The sequence below is a fragment of the Cnephaeus nilssonii genome (genome assembly GCF_951640355.1).
Source record: "Cnephaeus nilssonii genome assembly, chromosome: 6".
Lineage (NCBI taxonomy): Eukaryota > Metazoa > Chordata > Mammalia > Chiroptera > Vespertilionidae > Cnephaeus > Cnephaeus nilssonii.
The window spans coordinates 101,628,948-101,656,185 of NC_137077.1; the positions used below are offsets into that span (position 1 = coordinate 101,628,948).

General features: G+C 43.7%; 1 protein-coding gene across 1 annotated transcript in view; it reads right to left on the reverse strand.

Annotated features, from left to right (window-relative positions):
- Positions 1 to 21,788, reverse strand: part of RNF17 (ring finger protein 17) — a gene marked incomplete at its 5' end in the record, with an annotated part of 170,164 nt that extends 148,376 nt beyond the window's left edge. Inside the window, 2 exons of the mRNA XM_079773503.1 lie at positions 19,299 to 19,390; positions 21,644 to 21,788. Of these exons, the coding sequence (XP_079629629.1) occupies positions 19,299 to 19,390; positions 21,644 to 21,788 (237 nt within the window). The remainder of the gene's footprint in view (positions 1 to 19,298; positions 19,391 to 21,643) is intronic.
- Between the last annotated feature and the right edge of the window lie 5,450 nt (positions 21,789 to 27,238).

Here is a 27,238-nt window from a genome sequence, read left to right on the forward strand (position 1 = left end):
TGCCCCTAACCGCTTCTGCCTGCCAGCCTGATCACCCCCTAACCACTCTGCTGCCAGCCTGTTTGCCCCCAACTTCCCTCCTCTTCCGGCCTGGTTACCCCTAACTGCCCTCTCCTGCAGGGTTGATCACCTCCAACTGCCCTCCCTTGCAGGACGGGTGCCTACCAACTGCCCTCTCCTGCTGGCCATCTTGTGGTGGCCATCTTGTGTCCACATGGGGGCAGCTATATTGTGTGTTGCAGTGATGATCAATCTGCATAGTACTCTCTTATTAGATAGGATAGAGGCCTGGTGCACGGGTGGGGGCCAGCTGGTTTGCCCTGAAGGGTGTCCCTGATCAGGGTGGGGTTCCCTTGGGGCGTGGGGCGGCCTGAGCAAGGGGCCTGTGGTGGTTTGCAGGCAGGCCACACCCCCTGGCAACACAAGCAGAGGCCCTGGTATCTGGAATTTATTTTCCTTCTACAATTGAAACTTTGTAGCCTGGAGAAGAGCCAAGCCTGGGGCTCCCTCCGAGGCCGGCAGCCATTTCTGTTGGGGTTATAATTGAAACTTTGTTGCCTTAAGCGGGTGGGCCCAGCCAGGGTGTGCGGAAAGCTTTGCTTCCCCTGTTGCCGGCGGCAACCCTGGCCTGCTCTCTCAAGCTCCATTCTGCCGCCATTTGTTTGAATTTGTTTACCTTCTATAATTGAAACTTTGTAGCTTGAGTGGAGGCTTAGGCCTGCAATGGCTGGCAGAAACCTTGGCTTCCTCTGTTACCTAGGAAACTTTGCTCTCTGTGGCTGTAGCCATCTTGGTTTGGGTTAATCTGCATACTCACTCTGATTGGATGGTGGGCGTGGCTTGTGGGCATGTTGGAGGTATGGTCAATTTGAATATTTGTCTATTATTAGATAGGATTATTATTGACTAGAGGCCCGATGCACGAAGATTCGTGCAAAACTAGGCCTTCCTTCCCCTGGCTGCCGGCACCTCCTTCGCTCCGGCTGGAGCCGCCTTTCTGCCTCTCCCCTTGTCACATCAATTTGCATATTCCCTCCTCATTAGCCGTGGGTGCCTTCTTTGTCACAGAGTTATGGTCAATTTGCATATTCTGTCTTTATTAGATAGGATAATAAAGACTTATTTCCATTCTTACTCTTCACGCCTGTCTTCTTCTCTTTCTATTTCTTACAATTGTCCCTTTAATATTTCTTGCTGTGCTAGCTTGGTGGTAATATAGTCCTTTAGCCTTTTTGTCTGCAAATCTCTTTATTTCACCTTCAATTTTGAATTATACCTTGCTGGATAAAGTAGTCCTGGGTTGTCTTTTGTTTTTCATTACCTTGTATACTTCATGCCATTTCCTTCTAGCCTGAAGTGTTTCTATTGAGAAGTTATCTGACAGTCTAATAGGAGCTCCCTTGTAGGTAATTTATGTTTCTCTCTTGCAGCCTTTAAGATTCTTTCTTTGTCTTTAATATTTGCTATTTTAATGCATATGTGTCTAACGTCTTTCAGGGTTCATCTTGGCTGGGAATCTCTCTGTTTCCTGAACTTGAGTGACTTTTTCCTTCAACATGTTAGGGGAATTTTCTGTCATTATTTCTCCAAACAGGTTCTCTATTCATTTCTTGGATTCTTCTCCTTCTGGCACCCATATGATGCGAATGTTGTTTTGTTTCACGTTGTCCCACAGCTCGATTAAATTCTTCTCCTGTTTTTAATTTTTTTTTCCATTTGCTGATCTGAATGAATGTTTGTATACCTTGTCTTCTAATTCACTTATTTGGTCCTCAGCTTCTTCTAGTCTACTGTTGTATTCTTCCAGGGTGTTCTTTATTTCAGCTATGTTGTTCCTCATTCCCAATTGATTCTTATTTATTCTTTCAACCTCTCCTTTCAAGTTGGTGTAGCTCTCATTAAGTCCCTTAATATTCTCATTAATTTCCTTCTAATTCACATTAAGTTGCTTGTAGTTCTCACTGAATTGTTCGAGCACCCTTATTAGCATTATTCTGTATTCTTTATCTGAAAAATTGCTAGCCTCCATTTCATTTAATTCCTTTTATGGCGATTCCTCCTTTTCTTTCATTCGGGGTTGTCTCCCCATTTTTGCTGTCCCTTTGTATTTGTTTCTATATATTAGATCAAACTGCCATGCCTCCCAGATTTTGGGGGGTAGTCTTATATAGTAGGTGTTTTGTGGGACCCACTGGTGCAGTTCCTTATATCGCCTGAGCTGGGTGCTCTAGGAAAGACCCTTACTTGAGTTATTTGGGTTCTCCTGTTATAGTTGGGTCTTGAATGTTATTGTCCCATTTGTGGATGGAGTCTTCTCTCAGACTGGGTGACCATGTGGCTCACCCAACCATATCATGGGAAGTGCTGTAGAGGTGCTGACCGCACAGAACAAAATACAACAATATAAAACATGAAACAGAAGAAACAAAACAAGAACATACACAAGACCCCTATAGCACTAACAAAAGCAACCACCAGAAAAGAGAGAGTTAGGAAAGAGAAAAGAGAGCAAGAATGATTGAAAAAAATAAAGGATGATACGGTGAGAAAACAAAACAAAACAAACAGACATAAAAAGCACAAACCAGAAATAGTAAGAAAGGGGTGGTAGGGCAGAATATGTAGATGTATAGATGAAATTAAGAAAATAATAAAAAATCAAAGGACTAGGGAAAGGACAATGGTTTAAAATAAAGGAGAAAAGATAGGAAAATAATTTGAAAAGGAAAATACAGGAGAAAGCAGATAGGCCTAAAATAAGAAAAAGAAAAAGGATGAGGAAGCAGGAGAAAAAGAAGAGAAAAAAATATTTGATGAAAAAAAGAAAAAAATTGAGTAGAAAACAGGAAGAGGAAAATTAGATATATGAATGAAACAACAGAGATAAGAATAATAACAAACCAATAAAGCAGATAAAGAAGATAAATTTAAAAAGAGAAAAGAAGGAAGGAAAGAGAAAAAAAAAAGGAAAAAAGAGAGAAAGAAAAAAAAATGAAGAGGTGTTAGCTTCAGCCAAGTTTAATGCCCCCTGGGAGCTTGCTTTGGATACCACTCTTCTGTTTTGTCTGCCAATTCTGGGATTCCTGTTAGGTACTTAGGTGCTAATCACTATCAGGCACTGTCTTTTGACTTTCAGCAATCTGTTTAAAGCTCCAAGTGATCCACCAATCCACTGCTTGTGTCTGTCTCCACAGGCCTTGGCTGCAAACAGGAAGGATAAACTGCCCTCTAAAGTAGGTTTGTTAGCAGCAAGGGGCCCAGGCCTGGGTCAGCAAACTTCCCGATTCCCCAGACTCCACCTCTGCACACCTTTGCCCGCTAGCCAGCAGTCAATCTTAATCACTCAAAAGTCTGATTGTGAAAGAACTTTAGGCAGGGGAGGTGCTGTTTAGCTTTCTGGGAATATGATGGGTATGTTTTCCTGTCCCAGAGCTACTCCTCTATGAATGGCCCAAAGTATTACTCTGCCCTTGGCTGGTCAGAGATCCTGTATGGAGAACATGGGGTCGGCTGGAAACCTTGAGTTTTTATCAGTTCTCCCGTGAGGGGAACTATCAGTCTGGTTCCCAGCAGAGTGGGGAGGACGGCCCCTCCCTCAATCCAGTCACTGAGGGCTCCTTGAGACTGTTCAAACCCTTAAGCTGGGCCTCTGCTTTTGTTTCCTCTGACAAGATCAAAATGCAGGGTGTGGCAAGCTGTTTTGTTTCTTTACTTGCTCTGTGGCTTCTGGGAGTGGCTAGCTCCTCTCAGGAAAAATGGCTGTTTCGTTTGGGGGCCTACAACCAAATGCTCCTGGTGAGAGGAGTTAGCTTGAAATGCAGGCAGATAGGGCAGAGGTCCAGAGGAAAACAAAGGCAGGGGCAGACATGGCAGTTTGAGCAAGCCTAATCAGGAACCAACCAAGCAGAAATAATAAAATGTTCCTGGACTCAAAGCAGGAGACATGGGAACCCAAGGAAGGGCCTTCAGTAAACAAAATGTACAAACACACAGAAACAGAAAAAGTTCAACATAGGAACAGAGAAAGAACACATAGAAACAGGGAAAGTTCAGGTCCGTTGCTGGGCAAAAACAATTGAGGGAATCAATCAGGTGATGACACAGGTAGACATAGAGCAGGCTTGTAGCAAATATATAAATTTTCCACACTTTGCTTAAATCTTCTGGTCTGAGTAGCTCATTCTTCCGCATCTCAAGACACGACCCCGGGAAAAACACCTCAGCTCACCATTCCGGTTATCAGTTTTGGGGGCCTCATCCGGGATCCAACCTCTGTACATCAAACAGTGAGTCTACAGACTCTATCACTTCTTTTGATGTTTCCTTTGTAATTTTGGAGGCATTGCTGGGTGCCTGTCAGCCACATGATCAGGCTGCCATCTCCAGCAGGCATTTTTCTTTTTCACTTTCCAAATGCAGTCTCCAGCCTTTGGGCCATTTGAAAGTGAGCGTGGGACAGCCAGATAAAAATCATTAGGGTGGCTGCCACATAAAGAAGTTCCCATGGAAGAATGAACTGGCTGTTGGACCGGGCTAGAAAGCAGTAGGTTTCCCGCCAGTTGCAAGACAAAGTCCGACCAACGGCTAAAAGAGTGCCTGGGTACCTACCTACCCAGGCTCCGAAGATCAAAGAGGTAAATTCATCCCTCTGGTTCGAGAATCTCGAATGTCCTTACATGAGTGAGGACCTCGCAGAGGTGTCTGGGGTTGAACCCTAAGATGTGCAGGGGGACCTCATAGGGACTCCAGAATACAATTATAATTAAACTCTGACCCATCCAGGGAGTGCAAATAAGAGCTGGTCACTCAGTGCTCCAGGTCCTCACTGCTGTTTTAGACAGCCGGGAGAGAAACTGAGACACATAAGAGGAGAGAAATGACCAGTGGTTTCACTGCCTCTGGGAGTTCCCTCCACAAGCAGCACACTTTGACCCACTACATACAGCCCAACCCTGGCCTGTTCCCTTGTTAGGATTTTTGCCAGAGATCTGCTCAAACTTTCCTCCCTTTTTCCTCCTCCTGCCTGAGATTGGGTGTAGAGAGACACTAAGTTCTTCCGATCCTGGCCTAGGCTAGTTGATCTGCCATTCTTGGTGTCCCCTACCACAAATGAACCCAGCCATGCATAAGCGGAGGATTCCTTCATCCCCTCAATGCCTCCTTGGACCTGACCCCCATAAATCTGATTTCTTCCGTCTCCTTGCAGTGGCCTTGTAGGGACCAGAGGGGATTTGGGTCTTCAATAGAATGTTAGGGGAGCCACAAAGGGAATGCCCTTGCCTGAAGGGCACAGCTTGCCCCTGGTGTTTGATAGACTCACCTTTCCCTGGAATGTGATTACTAAACCCACTCGTCCCTGGAATGGCGATGACTTACTATAAATGTGATATGGCCCCCACACAGAAGGAACACCTTGTATGGACATATACATTGACTAACCAACCAGCTTTCGCTAAAGTACCCCAAGCCCTCGTGCCTTCCTCATTCTCCTTACAAAGAGTTCTAACCGCTGCACGGGCTGCTGCTCTCCCTTTGCGAGACAGCCCGGCAGTCTTTCCTCTAATAAAGCCTGTGTCACCTGGTTTTCAGCCTCCGACTGATCTTTCAGTGTTCACATCACATCATGTGCTAGCAAGCACTTAAAGTAGGATGGGGAGGTAGATCAAGGCATTTTCCATACATTAGGACCTATCTCTCTAACAAAAACCCCCACCTCCGGATCCCTGACAGATCTGCTGGGATTGCTGGGACTGGCAACAGAGGACTGACGAGGCCCTGAGTCTCTGGCCCCGGTGGCGATCACACATCAGGTGCCCAGGGTAAATCTTCGAGTAGCAGCTAAGCCGGTCTCTTTCCTTGTTAATACCAAGGCCACTTACTCCACCTTGCCAGAATTCTCAGACCCACTAACACCATCCACCACTACCATTGTGGGAGTTTCTGGGACAAAGACAGTCCCATTATTTTTTTTTTAACATTTTATTGATTTTTACAGAGAGGAAGGGAGAGGGATAGAGAGTTAGAAACATCAATGAGAGAGAATCATTGATCAGCTGCCTCTTGCACACCCCCTACTGAAGATGTGCCCACAACCAAGGTACACGCCCTTGACCGGAATCGAACCTGGGACCTTTCAGTCCGCAGGTCGACGCTCTATCCACTGAGCCAAACTGGTTAGGACGACAGTCCCATTATTAACTCAACCCCTACTCTGTACCTTCGAAGGAATACAGTTCACACACTGCTTCTTAGTTATTCCCCAATGCCCCACCCCTTTACTGGGGAGAGACATCCTATCTAAATTCCATGCAACGGTCTCACTGACTCCCTCTGCCTACACCGCCTCGGCCTCCATCTTTCTTGTCTCCACTGCTGACTCAGACTTGGCCTCGGTTGTTCCCCCATTATCTCCAGATAAGGTCCACCCTATAGTCTGGGACACCTCTAATCCATCCATAGCCTAACACCATATTCCAGTCCTTATCCACCTCAAGAATCCTGACTCCTCCCCTTTCGTCCCCCAATACCCTGTCCCAACCAAACATCTACTCGGCCTTAAACCTACTATTTCTAAACTTCTCATTTCAGGTTTTCTAAGGCCCACAAATTCCCCCTTCAACACTCCCATCCTTCCTGTTATTAAACCAAACGGCTCATATCACCTGGTTCAAGACCTCAGAGCCATCAACTCAGCAGTACTGCCCACATCCCCTGTTGTGCCCAATCCCTATACCATTCTGTCTTCTATTCTCCCTTCGTCCTCCTTTTTTACGGTCCTTGATCTAAAAGATGCCTTCTTCACTATCCCTTTAGATTCACAATGTCAGGACCTCTTTGCTTTCACCTGGACTGACCCAGAGACTAGACACTCCCAGCAGCTCACATGGACGGTTCTGCCCCAGGGGTTAAGGATAGCCTCCACTTCTTTGGGCAGGCATTGGCAAAGGACTTGTGGGACCTAGCGCTGCCCAGAAGCTCTCTCCTACAATATGTGGATGACCTTCTACTGTGCAGCCCTAATCTCCAAACCTCCCAGGAGGACACGTGTCTACTCCTTAACTTTCTTGCCCAGCGTGGTTATCGGTTCTCAGCAACCAAGGCTCAGCTCTCCGAGTCAGCAGTAACATACCTGGGGGTTAGAATTTCACAGGACCGGAAGGAGATTACTGCAGACCGTAAAAGCCTTATCTCTTCCTTACTGACACCAACCACCAAGTCTGACCTCCTTTCTTTCCTGGGGGTGGCTGGCTTTCTCCGCTCCTGGATCCCCAATTACAGTAACCTAGCCAGACCTCTGTATGAGGCAACTAAGGGGGACCCTAATGAGCCTCTAGACCCCTCTAAATCTATAGAATCAGCCTTCAAATCCTTACAGCAGGCACTTGTCCAGGCCCCAGCACTACACCTTCCAGACCTCTCACAGTCATTCATACTATACACTCATGAAAATCATGGCCTGGATCTGGGGGTTCTAGGACAAGACAAAGGCCCCTCTTTCGCCCCAGTAGCCTATCTATCAAAACAACTGGACCCCACCTGTAGGGGCCCCTTGCCTCAGAACTCTAGCAGTGGCTATTCTGGCTCTGGAAAGCTATAAGTTTACCTTTGGGCAACACACAACTATTAAATCCCCTCATCATCTTCAGGACCTTGTGACCCATAAGGCCATACAACATCTCTCACCTTCACGACTTCAGGCATACCACCTGGTTTTCATTGAAAACCACCAGTTTTCTTTCACTCCTTGCTCTCCCTTGAATCCTGCTACTCTCCTCCCCATTGGGACAGATCCTCCTCTTCACTCCTGCATTGAAACAATTACCCAGTTCACATCTCCCTTTCCTCATATTTCACCCACTCCTCTCTCCACACCCGAGCAAACCCTTTACATCGACAGCAGCTCTACCTGCACATAGGAGGGACAATATAAAACAGGATATGCTATAGTATCCAGCAATCCATCCATAATAGAAGCTAGTCCTCTTCCCCCCAACACAACATCTCAGCAAGCGGAACTCATAGCCCTTACCAGAGCCCTAACCATCTCGGCTGGCAAGTCCATAAATATCTACACTGACTCTAAATATGCATACCACATAATTCATTCTGGTGCAAGCATATGACGCGAAAGGGGATTTCTAACCACCAAAAGCAATCCCCTACACAACCATACATACACAAGGCCTTACTCAATGCAGCCTTGTTGCCCAAAGCAGCTGCCATCATACACTGCAAAGGACACCAGAATTCTACAGACCCTATTGCTATTGGCAACAACCTGGCAGACAGGACAGCAAAAGGAGTTGCCCAGTCAGGCACCACCCAAACTAACTTAATACTACTGGCCTTACCTACAATCTACCCACAATACTCAAAGGAAGAACATCTCAAGTATTTAGAGTACGCCCGGAGGCAAGGGTGGTACATTCAGGCAGGAAAATTCATCCTTCCACAGGCCCAAGCAGTAGAGATACTCCAGGGAATTCATAATACTTTCCATGTGGGACAAAAACCTCTTCTGCTGTACATCACTAGCTTTCTGTCTTTATCCTCCTTAATACAGAAGATAACTAGGACATGTGATATCTACAGTCCCTGCTCTCCTCAGGGTGGAGCCCACCCTCGCTCTTTCCCAACACACCAGATAAGGGGAAACCTCCCAGGGCAGGACTGGCAGATAGACTTCACACACATGCCCCTGAATAAAAAACACCATTAGTTATCTCCTCACTTTAGTTGACACATTTTCAGGATGGATGGAAGCCTCTCCTACCAGCAGGGAGAATGCTCAAACATTTGTGGTAGCCCTCACCCACGACATCATCCCTCGCTTTGGCTTTCCGATGTCTCTTCAATCTGATAATGGCCCCGCTTTTGTCTCTCAGATAACGCAGCTGGTCTCTCAAATGCTAAACATCCCCTACCACCCTCAGTCTTCAGGTAAAGTAGAAAAGGCTAATCATCTCTTAAAAACACATCTAACCAAGCTATCCTTAGAGCTCCATATGCCTTGGACTGAACTACTCCCCCTGGCACTAATGAGACTGAGGGCCATGCCACGACAGCCACTACTTCTAAGCCCCTTCGAGATCATGTATGGGCGGCCTTTTGTCCTCCAAACCCCAGAGGACAATCCCCCCTCCCCGGGAGACTACTTCCCTGCTTTTGCCCACATGAGGGCACTCTTACAACAACACGCTCATAATCTTCTCCCCCGTCCCTTCCCTACAACTTGTACTCATCTCTCAGTCCTCCCTGGGGACTTGGTCTATGCCAAGAAAAAGGGAAAAACATCCTTAACACCCACATGGGAGGGGCCTTTCCCAGTCATACTATCTACCCCTATGGCAGCAAAGGTACGAGGAATACACCACTGGTATCACCTCTCACACATTAAGCCATACAAACCTCTACATAAAACACTACCCTCCTACACTTCTACCCCCACAGGACCTACTTCTCTCAGGCTCACCAAATGTCTTCCCACCATCCCTGAAGACTCAGCGGCACAATCCAGGACCCGGTGACTCATCATTCCTCACAGGCTAAATTCTACTATTTCCTGCAGTGTATCCTGGAGGACTGATCCTGGTGGCGACCACGATCTACTTTCCCGGAAGATTTACACTCTAGGATAGTAGATCTTACCTGTCAAGGGACCCTCCAAATTTTTACTCCAGAAGAAGCTCAGGTTTTCAAATTCCTTTTTATATGTCTCGTCTCCTCATCATAATCCTCCTACAGGCAGCTAACAATGAATGCACCAATGAAGGTTTTTGGTCTTTTCAGGTGAAATGAACTTGGGATGATGAGGGAGTCATCAATTCTACTGTCTGGGATGGGAAATCCTCCAATGTCACTCTAGTTTGATGCCTGCTTGGCCACAGCCCCGGGGTGTTCCAGCTGTGGTGGGTGGTATCAGGCCTATGCCACCGACCACAAATATCTATGTATGAAATACCGCCAGAAGAGGGACTGTGACGATGCAGGGGAGTTCTACTGTCCATATTGGCAGTGTTCTCACTACCACTCTGGTGCTTTACGTAGTCCGTTAGTAAACCTCAGACCCCCCTTGGACTGTGGCCCCTTACGTGTAATCCTGTCAGCTTTACCATATCAAACCCAGCAGACACACTCTGGAACCAGGCTCAGCCAGCAGGAATTAGAATAGATGGAGGAGGCAGGGATCCTGGGGGTATAACTGTCCTCATCAAAACCTATATTAATCCTCGACCTATCCCTCCCCACTAAAGGACATTCTCTCTCGCCCCACGAACTCTGGGCCTACTCCCTTACCCACCCTCATCAACACAACCTCCCATCTACTCTCTAACATCAATCCCTCCTTCTCTAAACCCTGCTGGATTTGTCTGTCACTGGCTGGAACTCTCATCATAGCTACTCCAATCACAACCTACTGGACCTCTAACCTACCCCAAACCTCAACACACCCTATACAACATCTCTCTCTTTAATACAGAAAACACTACCTGTTTAACAAATACCTCTCAAACCACTACCTCAACTACCTCTACATCTTACTACTGTGCACCATCTATAAATTTACCCCCTCCCTTAGCCTGCCCCCCACCGGGTATTTTTCTCCTCTGTGGGGCTACGGCCTACACCTGTGTCCCCCAGGACCTGTCACACCCGCTCTGCCTTTATGTCTTCCTAACCCCCAACCTTTCTATCAGAACAGAGGGAGAACTCGAATCCTCTCTTGGTCTTCTCAGGCCTTCAAAGGCAGGTAGACTCCTTACCAGCAGTAGCCCTACAGAACCAGCATGCTTTAGATCTCTTGACAGCAGAAAAAGGGGGTACCTGTGTCTTTCTTGGGGAAGAATGCTGCTACTTTGTTAATGAATCAGGAATTGTCAAAGATCACATTAAATCCCTCCGTGACAGGACTGACCAAAGACGATGTAACCAGCTAGAAGGCGGGTATGCCATTTTTGGCTCACTTGCCCCATGGCTCCTCCCATTATTAGGCCCACTGGTATCTATTCTTTTACTTTTGCTCTTTGGCCCATCTCATGCGCTGTTTCACCAGTTTCTTACAGAACAGAATGCAGGCATTCGCCAACCAGAAGGTGGAAGAGATCTATCTGGCCTTGAACTCTAACAGGGACATCTATATCACCAGAATCTTTGAGACCCAGGGTAAATGCCTCTGACGACACCCCTCTCAGCAGGAAGCAGCTATGGAAGATGGACCTTTGCCCTCTGACCCTGCCTGGACTCTCAGATTTTTATTATTACTAGCAAGAGCCCAGAAATGATAGACTCACCTTTTCCTGGAATGCAATTACTAAACCCACCCGTTCCTGGAATGGCGATGACTTACTGACCTTTCCCTGGAATGTGATTACTAAACCCACTCGTCCCTGGAATGGCGATGACTTACTATAAATGTGATATGGCCCCCACACAGAAGGAACACCTTGTATGGACATATACATTGACTAACCAACCAGCTTTCGCTAAAGTACCCCAAGCCCTCGTGCCTTCCTCATTCTCCTTACAAAGAGTTCTAACCGCTGCACGGGCTGCTGCTCTCCCTTTGCGAGACAGCCCGGCAGTCTTTCCTCTAATAAAGCCTGTGTCACCTGGTTTTCAGCCTCCGACTGATCTTTCAGTGTTCACATCACATCATGTGCTAGCAAGCACTTAAAGTAGGATGGGGAGGTAGATCAAGGCATTTTCCATACATTAGGACCTTAGGTCACCAGACAGGATGGAGGAGGACTGTAGGATTTGGGTTTACAACAGTGCTCAAGGCCCATCAGCACTTTCTGAAGTGGTCTCTTGCAGTTCCTAGGACCTTTGCAATGTGGGTACCTGGTCAAAAACTCTAGTCTGGCCATCTTTAAAAGTACAAGTTTCTGGGAAAAACTTAGCCATGTGTGCAGAACAAGTTAACCCACTGCGGCTTTGATTGCTAGATCGCCTACTTTTATCTATATTGCCAAAGGTCTGTAAGGTGGACTTGGAGCTGTTACATCTTTTGCTTTGTTGTGAATGTGCTTTGAAACTAAGTATGTTTAAAATATGTTCATAAGGGGTCATTCTAAGGAATGCTGGTTGTTTGCTTTTATTGGTTATTGGAAATTAAGGCTTCTAAGAATTATTAATTGAAAATTATAAAAGGTTTATGAGAAAAATGTTAAAAGAAAGTTAAAACAAAGCCAAACAATGTGGGCAACTTACAGCCAGCTTGTAACTAACCAACCATTCATTACCTTCTCCAGCCAAGGACACAAAGCAAATGGTTAAAAAATAAAAACCTCCCTACAGAAAGGGAGGGGTGAAGGGGGAAGAATAAGAAAAGGCCGTTTTACTCCCTAGGCCAGTGATGGGCAACCTTTTGAGCTTGGTGTGTCAAACTTCGCCAAAAAACTGAGCATAACTCGGGTAGTGTGTCACTTTGAAGAAAAAACATTATTTCGCAAATGTTTCATCCTCAGGAGCAGCAAATGTTTCATCCTCGGCATGCGGCCACCTCAGCGGCCGCGTGTCATCAGAAATGGCTACGCGTGTCAGTGCTGACACATGTGTCATAGGTTCGCCATCACTGCCCTAGGCAGAGAGGCCGGCAGGCTCAAGGCTTGGCAAGATAAAGTTGCCAGGTGCTTCTCATGATTTCTGAAAAGACTACAACAAAACAATAGGGAATCTTAAGAAAATCTGTACCAGAATACTCAGCGGAGCAATTTTAAGACCTACAGACAGGGGGGTATGTGATGCCTTGGGCCCCCACCTGGCCTGCTTTTCGAATTGGCTGGGGGCCAGTCTATGCTTCATGAACCACAGCTCTCCAGACTGATCCTTTCTTTTCTCCCCTCCTTGGCCTTGGAATCATTGAACACTAAAACACCTTTCCTGTCACTGAACACTAAAACACCTTACTTGTCATAATTCTTGTTGTTCAGTTTGTCTCCACCAGGTTACAAGTTCTACTTGCACACAGGGAATACCACCTCTAAATACTATCGCCATCTCCTTCCGTGACCAGGCCTCACTGTCCCTCTGACAAAGAACAAAATTTCCTGGATCTGAAGAAAAACATCATCTCTTTTAATGTAGAATTTGTTTAGTCCTTTTCCAGTCTGTTATCAAGGAGATTACCTCACCAGTAGTTATAAAGCCCTAGTTCTTGCTTTCCACATAAGTCCCTCATTACTAACAGACAGGGGAGACCAGAATGAAGAAGACAGATGTTTTAACAGTGAGGGCACACACAGAAATAAGGCTGGAGCTGTTTGTACTCTCCCTGGGCTCTGGGTACTGGCCAGTCCAGAGATCTGGATACTAGAGAACTCTCCGAGCCCTCGGCCTACAGGCCCTTCTTTTTAAAGTCCTTTAAGAAACTCAGTGGGTACTTCAGAAACATTGGAACCATCTCAGACACTTTCAATCAGACACAGGTTAGTATAGGCTTCCCCACATCTGGAGCAGGAAGGGTGCATAGTAGGACCTCGCTGGTAAATGCGCACAGTCCAGTAGGTCAGATCTGTTAGTGGGCGCACACTTACAGGTTTTTTCACACTAGATCTCTCCAGTTAATTGCGACTAAGTCTGGCAGATCCTCTTCTGTGGTCACACACAGGGAGGCATTTATCTCACGTCCCATATCTAGGAGGGGGATACCCCAAACAGAAAAGGGAAGATCACAGAGGATGCTGGACATCCTTTCATGTGTTTTCTTACAGATGGGAAGTGCTTTGTCCACACCCCATGCAGATAGTCCTTTGGGCTGTATTCTTAAACACGGGATACATTAGACCCTCAGACCCTTAAGAAACACCTGATTTTCTTTTGTACCCAGACATGGCCTGAATATCAACTGGCAGATAGAGAGACACGGCCCTCAGAGGGAAATATTAACTACAATACCATCTTGCAATTAAATCTTTTCTATATAAGGGGAAGTGAAGTAGTTTAAGCTCTCATATATCCAGGCTTTAATTTAAGAAACAATAAAAAATTATGTCAGCAATGCAAAATTAAACCCTAGCTCTCAACAGTCAAAATAATACCAGAGAGTCAACAACCCCTAAGAAGGTGACTGGGCCTAGTGGCCCACAGAATATACCTAAGCCATCTTGTCCTCCTTACAATACAAACCCCCTGGATGGACAAAACCCAAGGGAACTCAGCCACCCAGACCCCCGAGTACCATCTGCCTTCACCAGGCAATGGCAGGGGGATAGTTTTGACCCACCCAGGTCCAGGTATAGTTTTCCATACAGGACTTAAAACAAATTAAAGAAATAATGCCATCTCTAAGAAGCTAGATAGTCCTTTGTTTAGCAATTTCTATTGCTTATCTTTGGTCCTTGCTTGTTAAACCTCCTAATATGTCTTGTTTCTTCTCACATAGAGGCTATAAAAACCCAAATGCAGCCCCAGATGAAGACGAATGCTTTTTACCATGGACCCCCTAGACCAACCTCCTCTGATGGGACCTGATGACTGCTCCCCCACAATGCCCACTGTCAGCATGAAGTAGCCAGAGTGGTCGTCGGCCCTGCTCCCAACAGCAGTTGGGGTCTCCCAATTGGAGGGGGGACTGAGAGGAGTTAGCTTGAAATGCAGGCAGATAGGGCAGGGGTCCAGTGGAAAACAAAGGCAGGTGAAACATACGCAGGGGCAGACATGGCAGTTTGAGCAAGCCTGACCACAGGAACCAACCAAGCAGAAATAATAAAATGTTCCTGGACTCAAAGCAGGAGACATGGGAAACCAAGGGAGGGCCTGTAGTAAACAAAATGTACAAACACACAGAAACAGAAAAAGTTCAACATAGGAACAGAGAAAGAACACATAGAAACAGGGAAAGTTCAGGTCCGTTGCTGGGCAAAAACAATTGAGGGAATCGATCAGGTGACGACACAGGTAGACATAGAGCAGGCTTGTAGCAAATATATACCCTGGACTACAAGGCTTTAACGGGCAGCCCATTCTTGGGGACCCTCCCCTTGTGGGGAGTCTGAATCTGCTTGTAATAAATTTTCCACACTATGCTTAAATCTTCTGGTCCACATAGCTCATTCTTCAGCATCGTGGGACACGACCCCGGGAAAAACACCTCAGCTCACCATTCCGGGTATCACTGGCTGCTATTTTACCAAGTCTCCCCACAAAGCTTCTCACCTCAGCCTCTTCTTAGGCACCTCGAGTCCACATCTCCCTCCCTGAACCAAAGCCTCTGTTGAAGAGTCGAAAATGAAAATTCCTAGGCTCTGGGTTTAGAGAAAAGAAAAAAGTCCAACTTGCGGCTTTCTTTCCAGCCAGCTCTGGTCTATGGGCTCCAGGCTCTGCCGTGGCCAGCAGCCCTGCCCCCTTTCACAGCTAGATGTTATGTGAGCGTCGGGTCTCAGCTCTGTTGCTCAGGACTATGGAGCCCAACCTGGGTTCCAGGCCTCTACCTTCTGAGGGAACAGACTCTCCTGTAGCCAGGAGTTCCCTCCTCCCTCTTGGCCCGCTGGCCTGTTGCCCCTGGGAGCTGAGACAGCTCCTCTCGTGACCTCCTCGCCTTTCCTACAGGTTTCCAGGTGTTTTCTGTCCTTCCTCGATATAAGTCTCCTCCTCACTGGAGCCCAGTTGGTAATTCCATGTGAATGTTCTCCAATTTTGTTGTATTTCCAGTCTGGCACTGGGATGAGGTGCACTACAGGTCTGCCTATTCGGCTGCCATTATTTCCTCCTCCAAATGCCTGCATCTCTTACCATAATAGCCAGCATTCTCTTAGAATGGACTCAATGCATTCAAACCTTAGCACAATCTTCTTTGCAGTTTTAGCCTTTTTGCAGAAAATTAGCTTAATCTGCCCTCCACAGCCACTCTGCTTCCTATTATAACATTGCTTTCCCTGTGCAAACAGAATCCTTTCCCTTCCTGTACTGTTTCCTTAGAAGTTGATGCTTGACACACTTCTTACAGAAAGTCCGGTGGATTTTAGGAACATTTACCATGTTTTTGAGAGCATTAGTGGCACAGAAGAAGACCATCAACAGATTTGATGCAGGACATTTCTTCCAAAATTAAAAAAATATATATTAAATACAACTGATTTAAAAAATTTCAGTTAAAACTGTTCAAAGATTCTTAACTTGTAATATATATAATAAAAGCATTCTTCCTCTCCCCACCCCAGCTTGTCATTTACGTGTTTTTTTTAATGGTGGTGTTTTTGTTTGTTTTGTTACTTGTAAATAAAAAATTATGGTCAAATTTAACCAGCATTTCTTCTTTGGATTCTGATTTCAGTGATAAGTTTAACAAGGCTTCCCCTTTTAAGAATAAATTATTAGTACCTATATTTTCTTCCAGTTTACATTTTCAATTGTATATTATTAACATTTCCAATCCACATGGAATTTTAATATATATTAAATATCTGTTGATTGAATAAACTATCCTTTCTTTGTGCACAATATATTTTTGGACTCAGGTCTGAAAGATAAATAAAATGTCGGTATTTCTGGAATGATGCCTAAGTATATCCTATTTGAAACAAAATCTGCCACCTTGCTGTGCAAAATTATAGGATGGATTTTATTAAATAACCATTAATATCAATCAAAAGCACAGAAGGGATAGTAAAAAACCCTATACAACTATGAAAGATAAAGATTGGTAGATAAATAGTAATCAACCAAACTCAGAAATAAAAACAAATGCATATCCTTAATCCTGAATGAAATCATTTTAGGCTTAAGTTTGAAATAAATAACATTACCTTAAATATTACAGATAAATTGTAAGTCTAATGTAAATATAGCTACTTAAATCTTTATAGGGCACATACTTTTTAGGGTACACACATAAGTTAAAAGCAATAAACTACACTCCTTAAGTATTCACACTCTCACTAATTAAGACTAGATTCTCCCATTCTCTCTTATTCCATATAAATGCTAGACATCAGCAAAAATGTAAACTTTAAAAACTAAGAGTGGTAACAATTTCAGGAAGGTTTCTTGAAGGACTCCTTTAAATAGCAATCGGCTTTAGTGCGTCTGAAGAATCTGAATATAGTCCCTTGCTAACAGCACCAGGAAGGGGGAGAAAGAATGGAAGGATGGGACAAATCACATGTCTCCCAAAGACAGAGTCAGAACTAGTCAGAATGATACAAAATAGATTTATCATGACCTTAAATCAAAACCAATATTTGTAAATACACTATAAACATTTGTATAGATGTTAACCAAAATAATACAGCATAATGATTTAAAACCATTAAACATGAAATCATTTGCCAAAAAAGGGCACAAGTTACTACTATAATAAATTTGTCTGTGTTTAAATATTAGAACAGAATGGATATGGGCAGAAACAGTTCTGGCTACCTGCTTCTTCCCTTTCCCTTACTCTTTTCCCATCACAAGAAGGAATGGGTCAGGGATCTTCCTTTACAACTACAAGAGCTAGATCCCCTCATCCCTTGTCTTAGCTATGTAGCCAACCACATAGGAACCTACTGTCAAGAAAGGAAAGGGAATAAGAATTTCCCACAATTGCTCTGGCTGTTGTTGCTCAGTGGTTAGAGTGTTGGCCCAAGCACGGAAGGATTGCACGTTCAATAGCCCCAGGTGAGGTGCCCTTGGGAGTCAACCAATCGATTTGTCTCTCTCACATCAATGTTTCTCTCTCTCTTTCTCTTCCTCCTTCCACTTTTTCTAAAGATCAATGGAAAAAATATCCTCCACTGAGGAAAAACAAAACAAAATAAAAAAAATAATTTCCCACAATGAAGGCCTTACTTTGTAAAAGTATGTAATTCTAAAACAGACATCTTCTAATATGTACATGTTTCTGCTACAATTAAAAATTTCACAAATTTATATACATAAGTATATATGTATTTTTACCATGTTTAACCTGCAAACCAGTTGATCCACACCTAAATAACCAAGGGTTGACTAGAACACTTATTTTAATGGTCTTGAAGCTTGTAGAGAACTTTTACTCTTACAATTTGACTCTTACAATCCTGAGATAAAGCAGGTATTATTTCCACCAGACAAATAAGAAACTTTGGGGTTAGTGTGACAGAACTAGGATTATATTCCACCTCTTCTGCCTCCAGAGTAATTGTTTGCCACACTGCCACAGAAAACAATAAATACAAACCCTCATCATCTGATCTCTCAAGTGGAACATTAAGAATTTAGAGATTAAGACAACTTTCCTGAAACATACTAAACTATATAAAACAAGTTCCATTAGTATTTGTAGCAAATGGAAACAATGTTCATTAAATTTTATTTTAAATCCTTGACCTGTTCTCATTATTATGGGTCCATAGTTTTAGCTCTAGTGCAACTGTACTATTTTTAATGCTTCTGAAGTTAACATTAACTTTAGGCCACTGTTTTGTTTTTCTTTTTATACTATGGCATCTCTACAAATATAAATTTGATGACACACAAAGATTGAGGGGCAGGTGGTGTTCAAAATTTGAATAGTTTTGATGTGAGAAAGAAGGGTACTGATTTGTATACTTCACTAAAATAAAAATAAATAGAACAAATTTATTTTTTTATTATTTTTTTTAAATATATTTTATTGATTTTTTACAGAGAGGAAGAGAGAGGGATAGAGAGTTAGAAACATCGATGAGAGAGAAACATCGATCAGCTGCCTCTTGCACACCCCCTACTGGGGATGTGCCCACAACCAAGGTACATGCCCTTGACCGGAATCGAACCTGGGACCCTTGAGTCCGCAGGCCGACGCTCTATCCACTGAGCCAAACCGGTTTCGGCCAAATTTATTTTTTTTAAATCCTCACCCGTGGATATTTTTCCACTGATTTTTCGAGAGAGTGGAAGGGGAAAGGGTGAGACTGAGAGAAACATCGATGTGAGAGACACACATCGATTGGTTGCCTCCTGCATGCACCCCAACCAGGGCCAGGGAACCGGCAACCAAGGTATGTACCCTTGACCGGAATCGAACCCGGGACCCTTCATTTCACGGGCTGATGTTCTATCCACTGACCTAAACCGACTTGGGTGAGAACCAATTTTCCACAGAATTCTCCTCAGAGTCAAAATATGTATGCTGATTTATGTATGACCTTAGCTGGGTATTCTTCTTGATCACTTTGAACAATTATAAAATGGATGGGAAAAGCTTTGTATTTTGTTAGGATTCTTGGCTTAACGATTCAGCAGTAAAAATGCAACTAAAAAGTTTCTAATCAGAAATATGTTTTATTTTGCTAACATTTTTACCTTTAACATTAAGTTGTAATGTATTCAATATGAAAGATGGTAAAACTTACCTCACAAGCAGGGCATATAATTGTGCTATATTCTTCAGTTAATAAACACAGTTCACATAAAGCATGTCCACACTGAAATTCATGGTGGTGACCTATTGATGAAATTATGCATTAATCTTTCCACAGTTTATTAACATTGTGCAGCATTAGACAGAGTGGAAAGTTAAAGGAATTCTCTCGCATAGGAAGATAACAAAGTTAGCTAGAAATGAATGACTTATTAAACAAAATTCAGAAGGACATATACAAGTCAGAAGGAGGGAGAAACAGAAGAAAAGCCAGGTAGAGTTATATAATATTGTTTGCATTAATTTAAGGTAGTGTTTGGTACGTATGATACTTTCTTTTTTTTTATGATACTTTCAATTTGTCATATTTTATAATCATACAAAGTGCTCTGACATACTTCATTGCCTCTGTGTAAACATCATGGCTAAGCAGGCTGGGAATGTTATATGCAACCTGGAGATGGAGAAACATTTTGGTGGTGTGGCTAATTAAATGGTATAATCCAGACTCCAGCCTGTTTATGTTTCCAAGGCAATGTTCTTTCTCTTTGATCATACTGCCCTCTACTAATTTACATTTCCCATCCTGCTAAGTGGACAGGGAGGGCAGATATGAAACACTGGCAAGACCCCACTCTTACAATGACCTAAGACACTGGCAGGGACAAGGACAGAAGCCAGATGCTACTACTATCACCTACACAACCCACACAAAGATCATTTCACAAAACTAGCTTTTATAAGGGAAATACCATAATCTTAACTGAAAACCTATTATCAAGATTTTATCGATAAGTAGAATTTGAAGTTTATCACAATAGGCATATTTTTAGCTATGTAACTTCAAAAGTATGTCATTTTAAAAGACTTTGCAAGACAGAAAGGAAAAAAAAAACTAGGTAAAATCAGTCATCTTTTACCAGCAAAAAATTAGTGTTCTTGCTGATTAATAACTGCATGCTTTTGATTTAAAAAAGCTTTAGTTTTTAAGCCAACAGAAATATCTGAAACTTGCTTACAACCAAGCTAATTTTTAAAGCTCTATTTAAATTCCAGAAATATTACCAAAGAAATAAAAACTATTTAACTGTTTTGTCTGTATAAAATTCAGTTTACTGTACAAGTCAAAATAACTTGTGGTGTATTACAGCTTACAAAGGGGAAGCACTTTCACAATTCTAGATGCATAACCACCACCTTTCCAACTGAGTATTTCTTTTTTAAAAAATATATTTTATTGATTTTTTACAGAGAGGAAGGGAGAGAGATAGAAAGCCAGAAACATCGATGAGAGAGAAACATCGACCAGCTGCCTCCTGCACACCTCCTACTGGGGATGTGCCCACAACCAAGGTACATGCCCTTGACCAGAATCGAACCCTGGACCTTTCAGTCCGCAGACTGACGCTCTATCCACTGAGCCAAACCGGTTTCGGCCCAACTGAGTATTTCTAGGCAATGGTAACACAAATGCATGGAAGAACCAGTGATTTTATAAGGTCATGTTTTAAAACTTTATTTTTTAATGGTTATTTCCTTCAAACAATGGATAGTTTCCACAAGACAGTCGTGGTCAAACATTAAACAGTTACACAGGGAAACAACAAGAATTTTCAGTAGCTCCAGGAGTTGAAATTCAACAACTCATCCCTGTCAGAGACAGAGAACTCCGGCATTTTAAATTATATTAAAATAACCTGAACCTGTTTTCACTTGAGTAGACTCTAAATTAGCGGATCAATGCGAACTTAAAAGTGCTCTAAAACGAAGTCTAATATATATAAAATAAAGATCTTGTATACAGAAAAAAATTTTGCAGATCAACAGGAGGGCGGTGCATTTCTTCCCTTGGGGTACAGAAAACACAAGATGAATAAAGGAACTTCTCACGGCTACCTGAGCAATAATTTCACCCCCCTCCTCCCACCCAAAAACAAAATCAGGAGCATGTCATGGTGGTCTACTTATCACTTCCACAACTAACACTACACCAGAAACTCACGTTTCATTACCTCCTGACCACAAGGCAGCAGGCTAGGTTCTTACACGGACGCTCTCGCGAGCCCGGGGACGTTTGGAACGGGTACTGGGGAGAGGAGGGTCCGGAGGAGCGGGAGGCCTCGGAGGGCGGGCGCCACGCCCCTCAGCCCCTCAACCGCCCGCGGGCGGCTACGGGACCGCGACCCCCGGGTGGCCGACGGGAGGGGGGTGCCGTGCGACCGTTTCCACGTCAGCCGTCAGCCCGGCCCCGCCAGCCGCGCCGCTCCCACCCACGCTGGCCTCGGCCTCGCGGTCTCCACGCCTGCAGCCCGGACCACGCCGGCCCTCGAAGCCCACCCTCGGGGTCCTTACCAGAAGCTTTGGTCACCGTTCTCCCGCACCGAGCGCACTGCATCTCAGCAGCTACCCAGGGCCGACCCTTCCTTCCCACCTGCTGACAGGAAGACAGGGTGAGCCGAGCTGTCGAAGATTCGGCCGCCATTGCTGCCTACTAGATCCGAGGAAAGCACCGCATGCCAGTCCCAGCGTCCCTCGCGCCAGCGATCAATCATCGAAGGCAATCGCTGCAGGTAGCCAATCAGCAGGCGAAGACATTAAAGCCCGCCCCCTCCAGTTGACCCCGCCCCTCCGCTTGACCCTCGCCTGCGGCCAGGCACGTGCAGGGCGGCGGCGGGGAGCGGGGAAGGAGTTGGCTGTTTTAGTTTTACCCCAGCGGCTTCATGTCAAGGAAGAACGCCAGACTTTCTTTTTTTAATTTTTTTTATTTTTTTTATTTTTATATAAATCTTTATTGTTCAGATTATTACAATTGTTTATCCTTTTTTCCCCTATATCTCCCCATTACCCAGAACGCCAGACTTTCAAACACCATTTACTTTCAAACCTCTACCAAAAGCGTCACCCCTGAGCACTCGGTGCGTCCGAGTCCAGATTTCACGTTTTATTACTTCCACCGTGTGAACCTCAAGGGCAGTAATCAATCCTTATGTTGAAGGGATTCCCAATTCACTAGTTGTCAAGGCCAGAAAGTCGAAACCTGTGGGGGAAAAAAGTATTTCAATTCCATATTTAAATCACCTGCTAAGAATTTGAGGGCTTGACTACTAGTAGCCTCAATGGAGAACTATCAGTGGCTACTGGTGGGGGGAATTCATTAACCATTTCAAACTAAGGGGTGGCCATCATTACTAACAGTTGTTGAGCTGGGAGTGGTTGGGGAAGCAAAGAACTTGTAAAGAACAGGTTTATAACCTCTACCTAAAACAGTAACCTCTGCTAAGGTAGCTTGTGGTTAAGTGCCAGAGGGTGAAGACAATAAAAATCACTGCACTCTGGAAAGATGATGTCAATACGGTATAAAAAGCCTTCCTAGAGGACACAGGGTTTGCATTCGACCTTAAAACTTAGGTGGGACTTAACAGGAGTAAACAGAGGGAAGGAAGCATTCCAGTGAAAAGGAACAGCATAAGCAAGAGAAAGTAGGAAGGAGATGCAGTGGCCTCTTACAATTTAGAGATCACTTGGCCAGAGTATTAATTTCCTTAAAGTGAGATTTTTTGAGAGGTATGTTGGGATGGAATTTTGGACAGTCTTGAATATTGGGCTAAAGAGTTTGGACTTTACCCTTCAAGCTGCAGAGTGCTGGCTAAGTGTGTGACCAAAGGAGGAGTCATCTGGTGGCAATGTGGCAGGTGAATTGTGGAGGAAGCACCTGGAGATGATGGCAGAGTACTTTCAGTGATTAATAAAAGCCTGCAGATATTCCTTATTTTCCCTTCAACATTTTTTGGGAACATAAACAGAAGTTCAAAAGCTCACCCTTGATTTAAAAAATCTTTATACTTTGTTGCCCTCAGGAAAAAGTATCGCTTCCTTAGCCCATCCTCATGCCACCTACCCAATAGTTTCTGCTACTAATCCATAATGAAACGCGTAGTACTAACTGAGCCAATGTTCCCCTGCAACATGCTGAAATCTTCTACAGTTTTGTGAGTGGTTTTCCCTCTTCTCCTATCTGGAATGCCCACTCCTTCCTTTTTATTGACTTGTATTCTCCTCATCCTTCATGGCTCAGCCTTTGAACCATCAACTCCTCCTTGAAACCGTCACGTTTCTCCCTGCAGTCACTACTGTTCTAGCAAGTAGCCATAATCCCCTTTTCCACTAGGACAGTGATGGCGAACCTATGACACGCGTGTCAGCACTGACATGCGTAGCCATTTCTGATGACACGCGGCCGCTGAGGCGGCCGCATGCCGAGGATGAAACATTTGCTGCTCCTGAGGATGAAACATTTGCGAAATAATGTTTTTTCCTCAAAGTGACACACTACCCGAGTTATGCTCAGTTTTTTGGCGAAGTTTGACACACCAAGCTCAAAAGGTTGCCCATCACTGCACTAGGATATCTGTACTGCAATTGGAATAATGACAATCTAATTGCATAGGGGTTCTTCTTGGGTCATGATATGCATCTAATGTGGTATAGTACAGAGGAGTCATTTCTGAATATCATCAATTGTGCTGGAGAGAATTATGCCCTTGGTAATTCCAGTAATTAAATAAATCTTGGATAAATCAGGGCCAGTAAGAAATACAATGGTAAATGTTTAGACTCCACATGTCAGGTCATAATGTTACAGAGAACCGGAATAAATCAAGCAATGCTTGGAGAGTTTGGAGTCACACTTTATTCACCGCGGTGGGCTCAGAAAAAATGAATTCAAATTCTAAGCAAAGCTACAAGCAGAACTTCCCTTTTTATTAAAGAGCCAGCCCTATGTGTGCTTAGTGGTTATCTCGCTGCTGGCCTTGAAAACAACACAGTTCTATCCAATTAAAAAACACACCTGGCATGGCATTGAGAGTATGGGCATATCTAGTCTCTGGCCTACAAGGTCAGATAGCTAAGTTTATCTTCCTTATTATTCAAGCAGGCTAAAGCAGGCTGGAAAGCAAAGTTATTTTTTTAGAATAAGAGGCCATCTGAAAAATAGTAGAGAATTCCAAACAGTAGTTTTACAAAATAGGGGTTAGCCTTCCCATTAATACTTACTGGGTCCTCTCAAAAAAGAGAAGCCACCATTATCATCTTTACAAGTAATTTAGGTTGTTTAAATCTTTTGTCTGGAGTCCTTTAGTGGTTTCCCATTGACTGTGACAGATTCTTAAAATGGCATTCAGGGCCTCTCAAGCTTCATTTTGCACCACTTCTCACTGGCATTTTTCAGTTCTGTAAGTAGGTCAACCTCAAGATCTTTGCCTGGAACACTCTTCCCTGCACTATTAAAAAATTATCATGCCCTAGCTGAGTGGCTCAGTTGCTTGGAGAGACATCCTTTACACCAAAAAATTTCGGATTTAATTCCCAGTCAGGGCACATACCTAGGTTGCAGGTTCAATCCCCAGTCGGAGGCATATGGAAAACAACCACAACCATCTCTCTCTCTCTCTCTCTCTCTCTCTCTCTCTCTCTCTCTCTCTCTCTTAAATCAATAAACATATTCTTGGTGAGGATAAAAGTTATCATAAAATGTGTTAGCTGCACAAAAAGGAATAAAGAATAACATTTATGAATATTCATTCATGTACCTTCCAACAAGTTTAAGAAATGATTTAATTTTATCCAGATAATCTGGTTTTATTAGGTCTGTTTGGCCATTTACTCACATGTTGCCTAATTCTTTACTATTCCTCCTTGTGTCTCATATGTCCTTCTGGAATAATTTTTTTTTCTTTAAGGACATCCTGAAGAATTATCTTTAGTGAAGGTATGTTAGTGACTAATGCTCTTGGTTTTTACTAGGTGTACTGGTTAATAATGCGGATTTTGCAATCAAAGAAAACACGATAATTTCAAGAGAAACATCAAAAGTGCTTTATTCAAAGTAATGTCCATCGCTAGCTACACATTTCCCCATCTTTCAGGTAATTTGTGGATACCGTCCCAATAGAACTTTTCTTGTTTTGAGGCAAACCATTCAGAGACCCAGTTTTTCACTTCTTCGTATGTTTTGTAGTGCTGCTCAGAAAGTATGTGTGCCATCGATCAGAACAAGTAGTAATCTGAAGGAGCAAGGTCTGGTGAAATAGCTGGTGGGTTAAGACTTCCCAGGCAAGATCTTTTAATGTGTCTTTAACTGGTTTTGAAGTGTGTGATGGTGCGTCATCATGAAGCACAATTACTTTGCCATGTCTTCTGGAACATTCTGGTCATTTCATGATCAAAGCATGGTTCAAATTGATTATTTGTTGTCAGTAGCGATCAGTATTAATGGTTTCACCTGGTTTTAGAAGCTCATAATACACCACACCTTCCTGATCCCACCAAACGCAGAACATTGTCTTCTTTCCAAAGCGATTTGGCCTTGCAGTAGATGTTGATGGTTGACCTGGATCAACCCATGATTCTGTGCGTTTGGGATTCTCAAAATAAATCCACTTTTCATCAACAGTCACAATTCTATGTAAAAAAGACTTTCATGCTGTTGAAGCAACATTTTACTGATGACTTTTCAGTTCTCCATTTGTCTCATTCATTTGTCTCTCATTTGGCACCCATTTTCCTTCCTTTAAAATCTTTTCCATTAGCCTACCAGTGGACACAGACAACAGGGAGGTGAGGGCATGAGTGGGGGTGGGGGGGTTGGGAAAGTAATGGGGGGTTGAGGACAAATATGTAATACCTCAATCAATAAAGAAATTAAAATGAAATGAAATGAAATGAAATAAAATAAAATATTTCCCATTGCTTTTAAATGACCGGAAATTGTTTGCTGAGCAACGCTGAATCTTTCTGCAAGTTGTTTTTGAGTTTGTCACGCATCTTCATCCAATAATGCTTGTAATTGTTGGTCTTCAAACTTTTTCGGTTGACCTGGACCTTCTTTGTCTTTCACATTGAAACCATCACTCTTCAAGCATTTAAACCAGCGTTCACAAGTATCTTGAGATGGAGCATGTTCGCCATAAGCTTCCCAAAGTATTCAGCAGGACTTTTCTTCAAAATAAAGTAATGAATTAAAACTTTCTGCAAATGCTCTTTTTTTTGGCACAAAATTCCACATTTTTAAGTGTAAAAATATCTATTTGTTTTGTGCTCTAATGTTTAATTCAGGAACATTTCATAGTGGTCTACTTGTCACTTCCACAACTAAAACTACTCAAGAAATTCAAGTTTCATTACTTCCTGACCACAAGGCAACAGGTTAAATTCTTACATCGACTCTCTCGTGAACCTAGGGATGTTTTTGAATGGGTACTGGGGAGAAAACTCACGCGGTCCTTTTCCAAGAGTCCAGGAGAAGCAGGGGAGGCCTTGGAGGCCTCGGAGGGGCAGGCGCTACACCCCCTCAACCAACCTCGGGCGTCTACGAGACCCGCGACCCTTGTTAACACCTTCAGCAAATTTGACATATGAAATTTTGAAGCTTGTTGTCAATACAACAAAATAACATACATATCAAATCACATATATATCAACATATGTGTAACTCCATCTATTTAAAAAACACACATTATTAACCAGTACATCTAGTATTTAGATAACTAGAGGTCTGGTGCACAAAATTCGAGCACGGGTAGGGTCCCTAGGCCTGGCTGGCAATCAGGGTTGATTGGGGCCTTCCAGCTGCTGGCCGGGGCCTTCCTTCCCTGGCTGCTGGTTGGGGCCTTCCTTCATTCTGCGCCACTCCCTGGTGGTCAGCACATGTCATAGTGAGCAATCAAATGCCCGGTCTGCTGGTTGAACTCCCGAGGGGACACTTTTCATATTAACCATATATATATATATATATATATATATATATATATATATATATACACACACTAGAGGCCTGGTGCACGAAATTTGTGCACTCGGGTGGGGGGGTTGTCCCTCAGCCCGGCCTGCACCCTCTCACAGTCTTGGAATCCTTTGGGGATGTCTGACTGA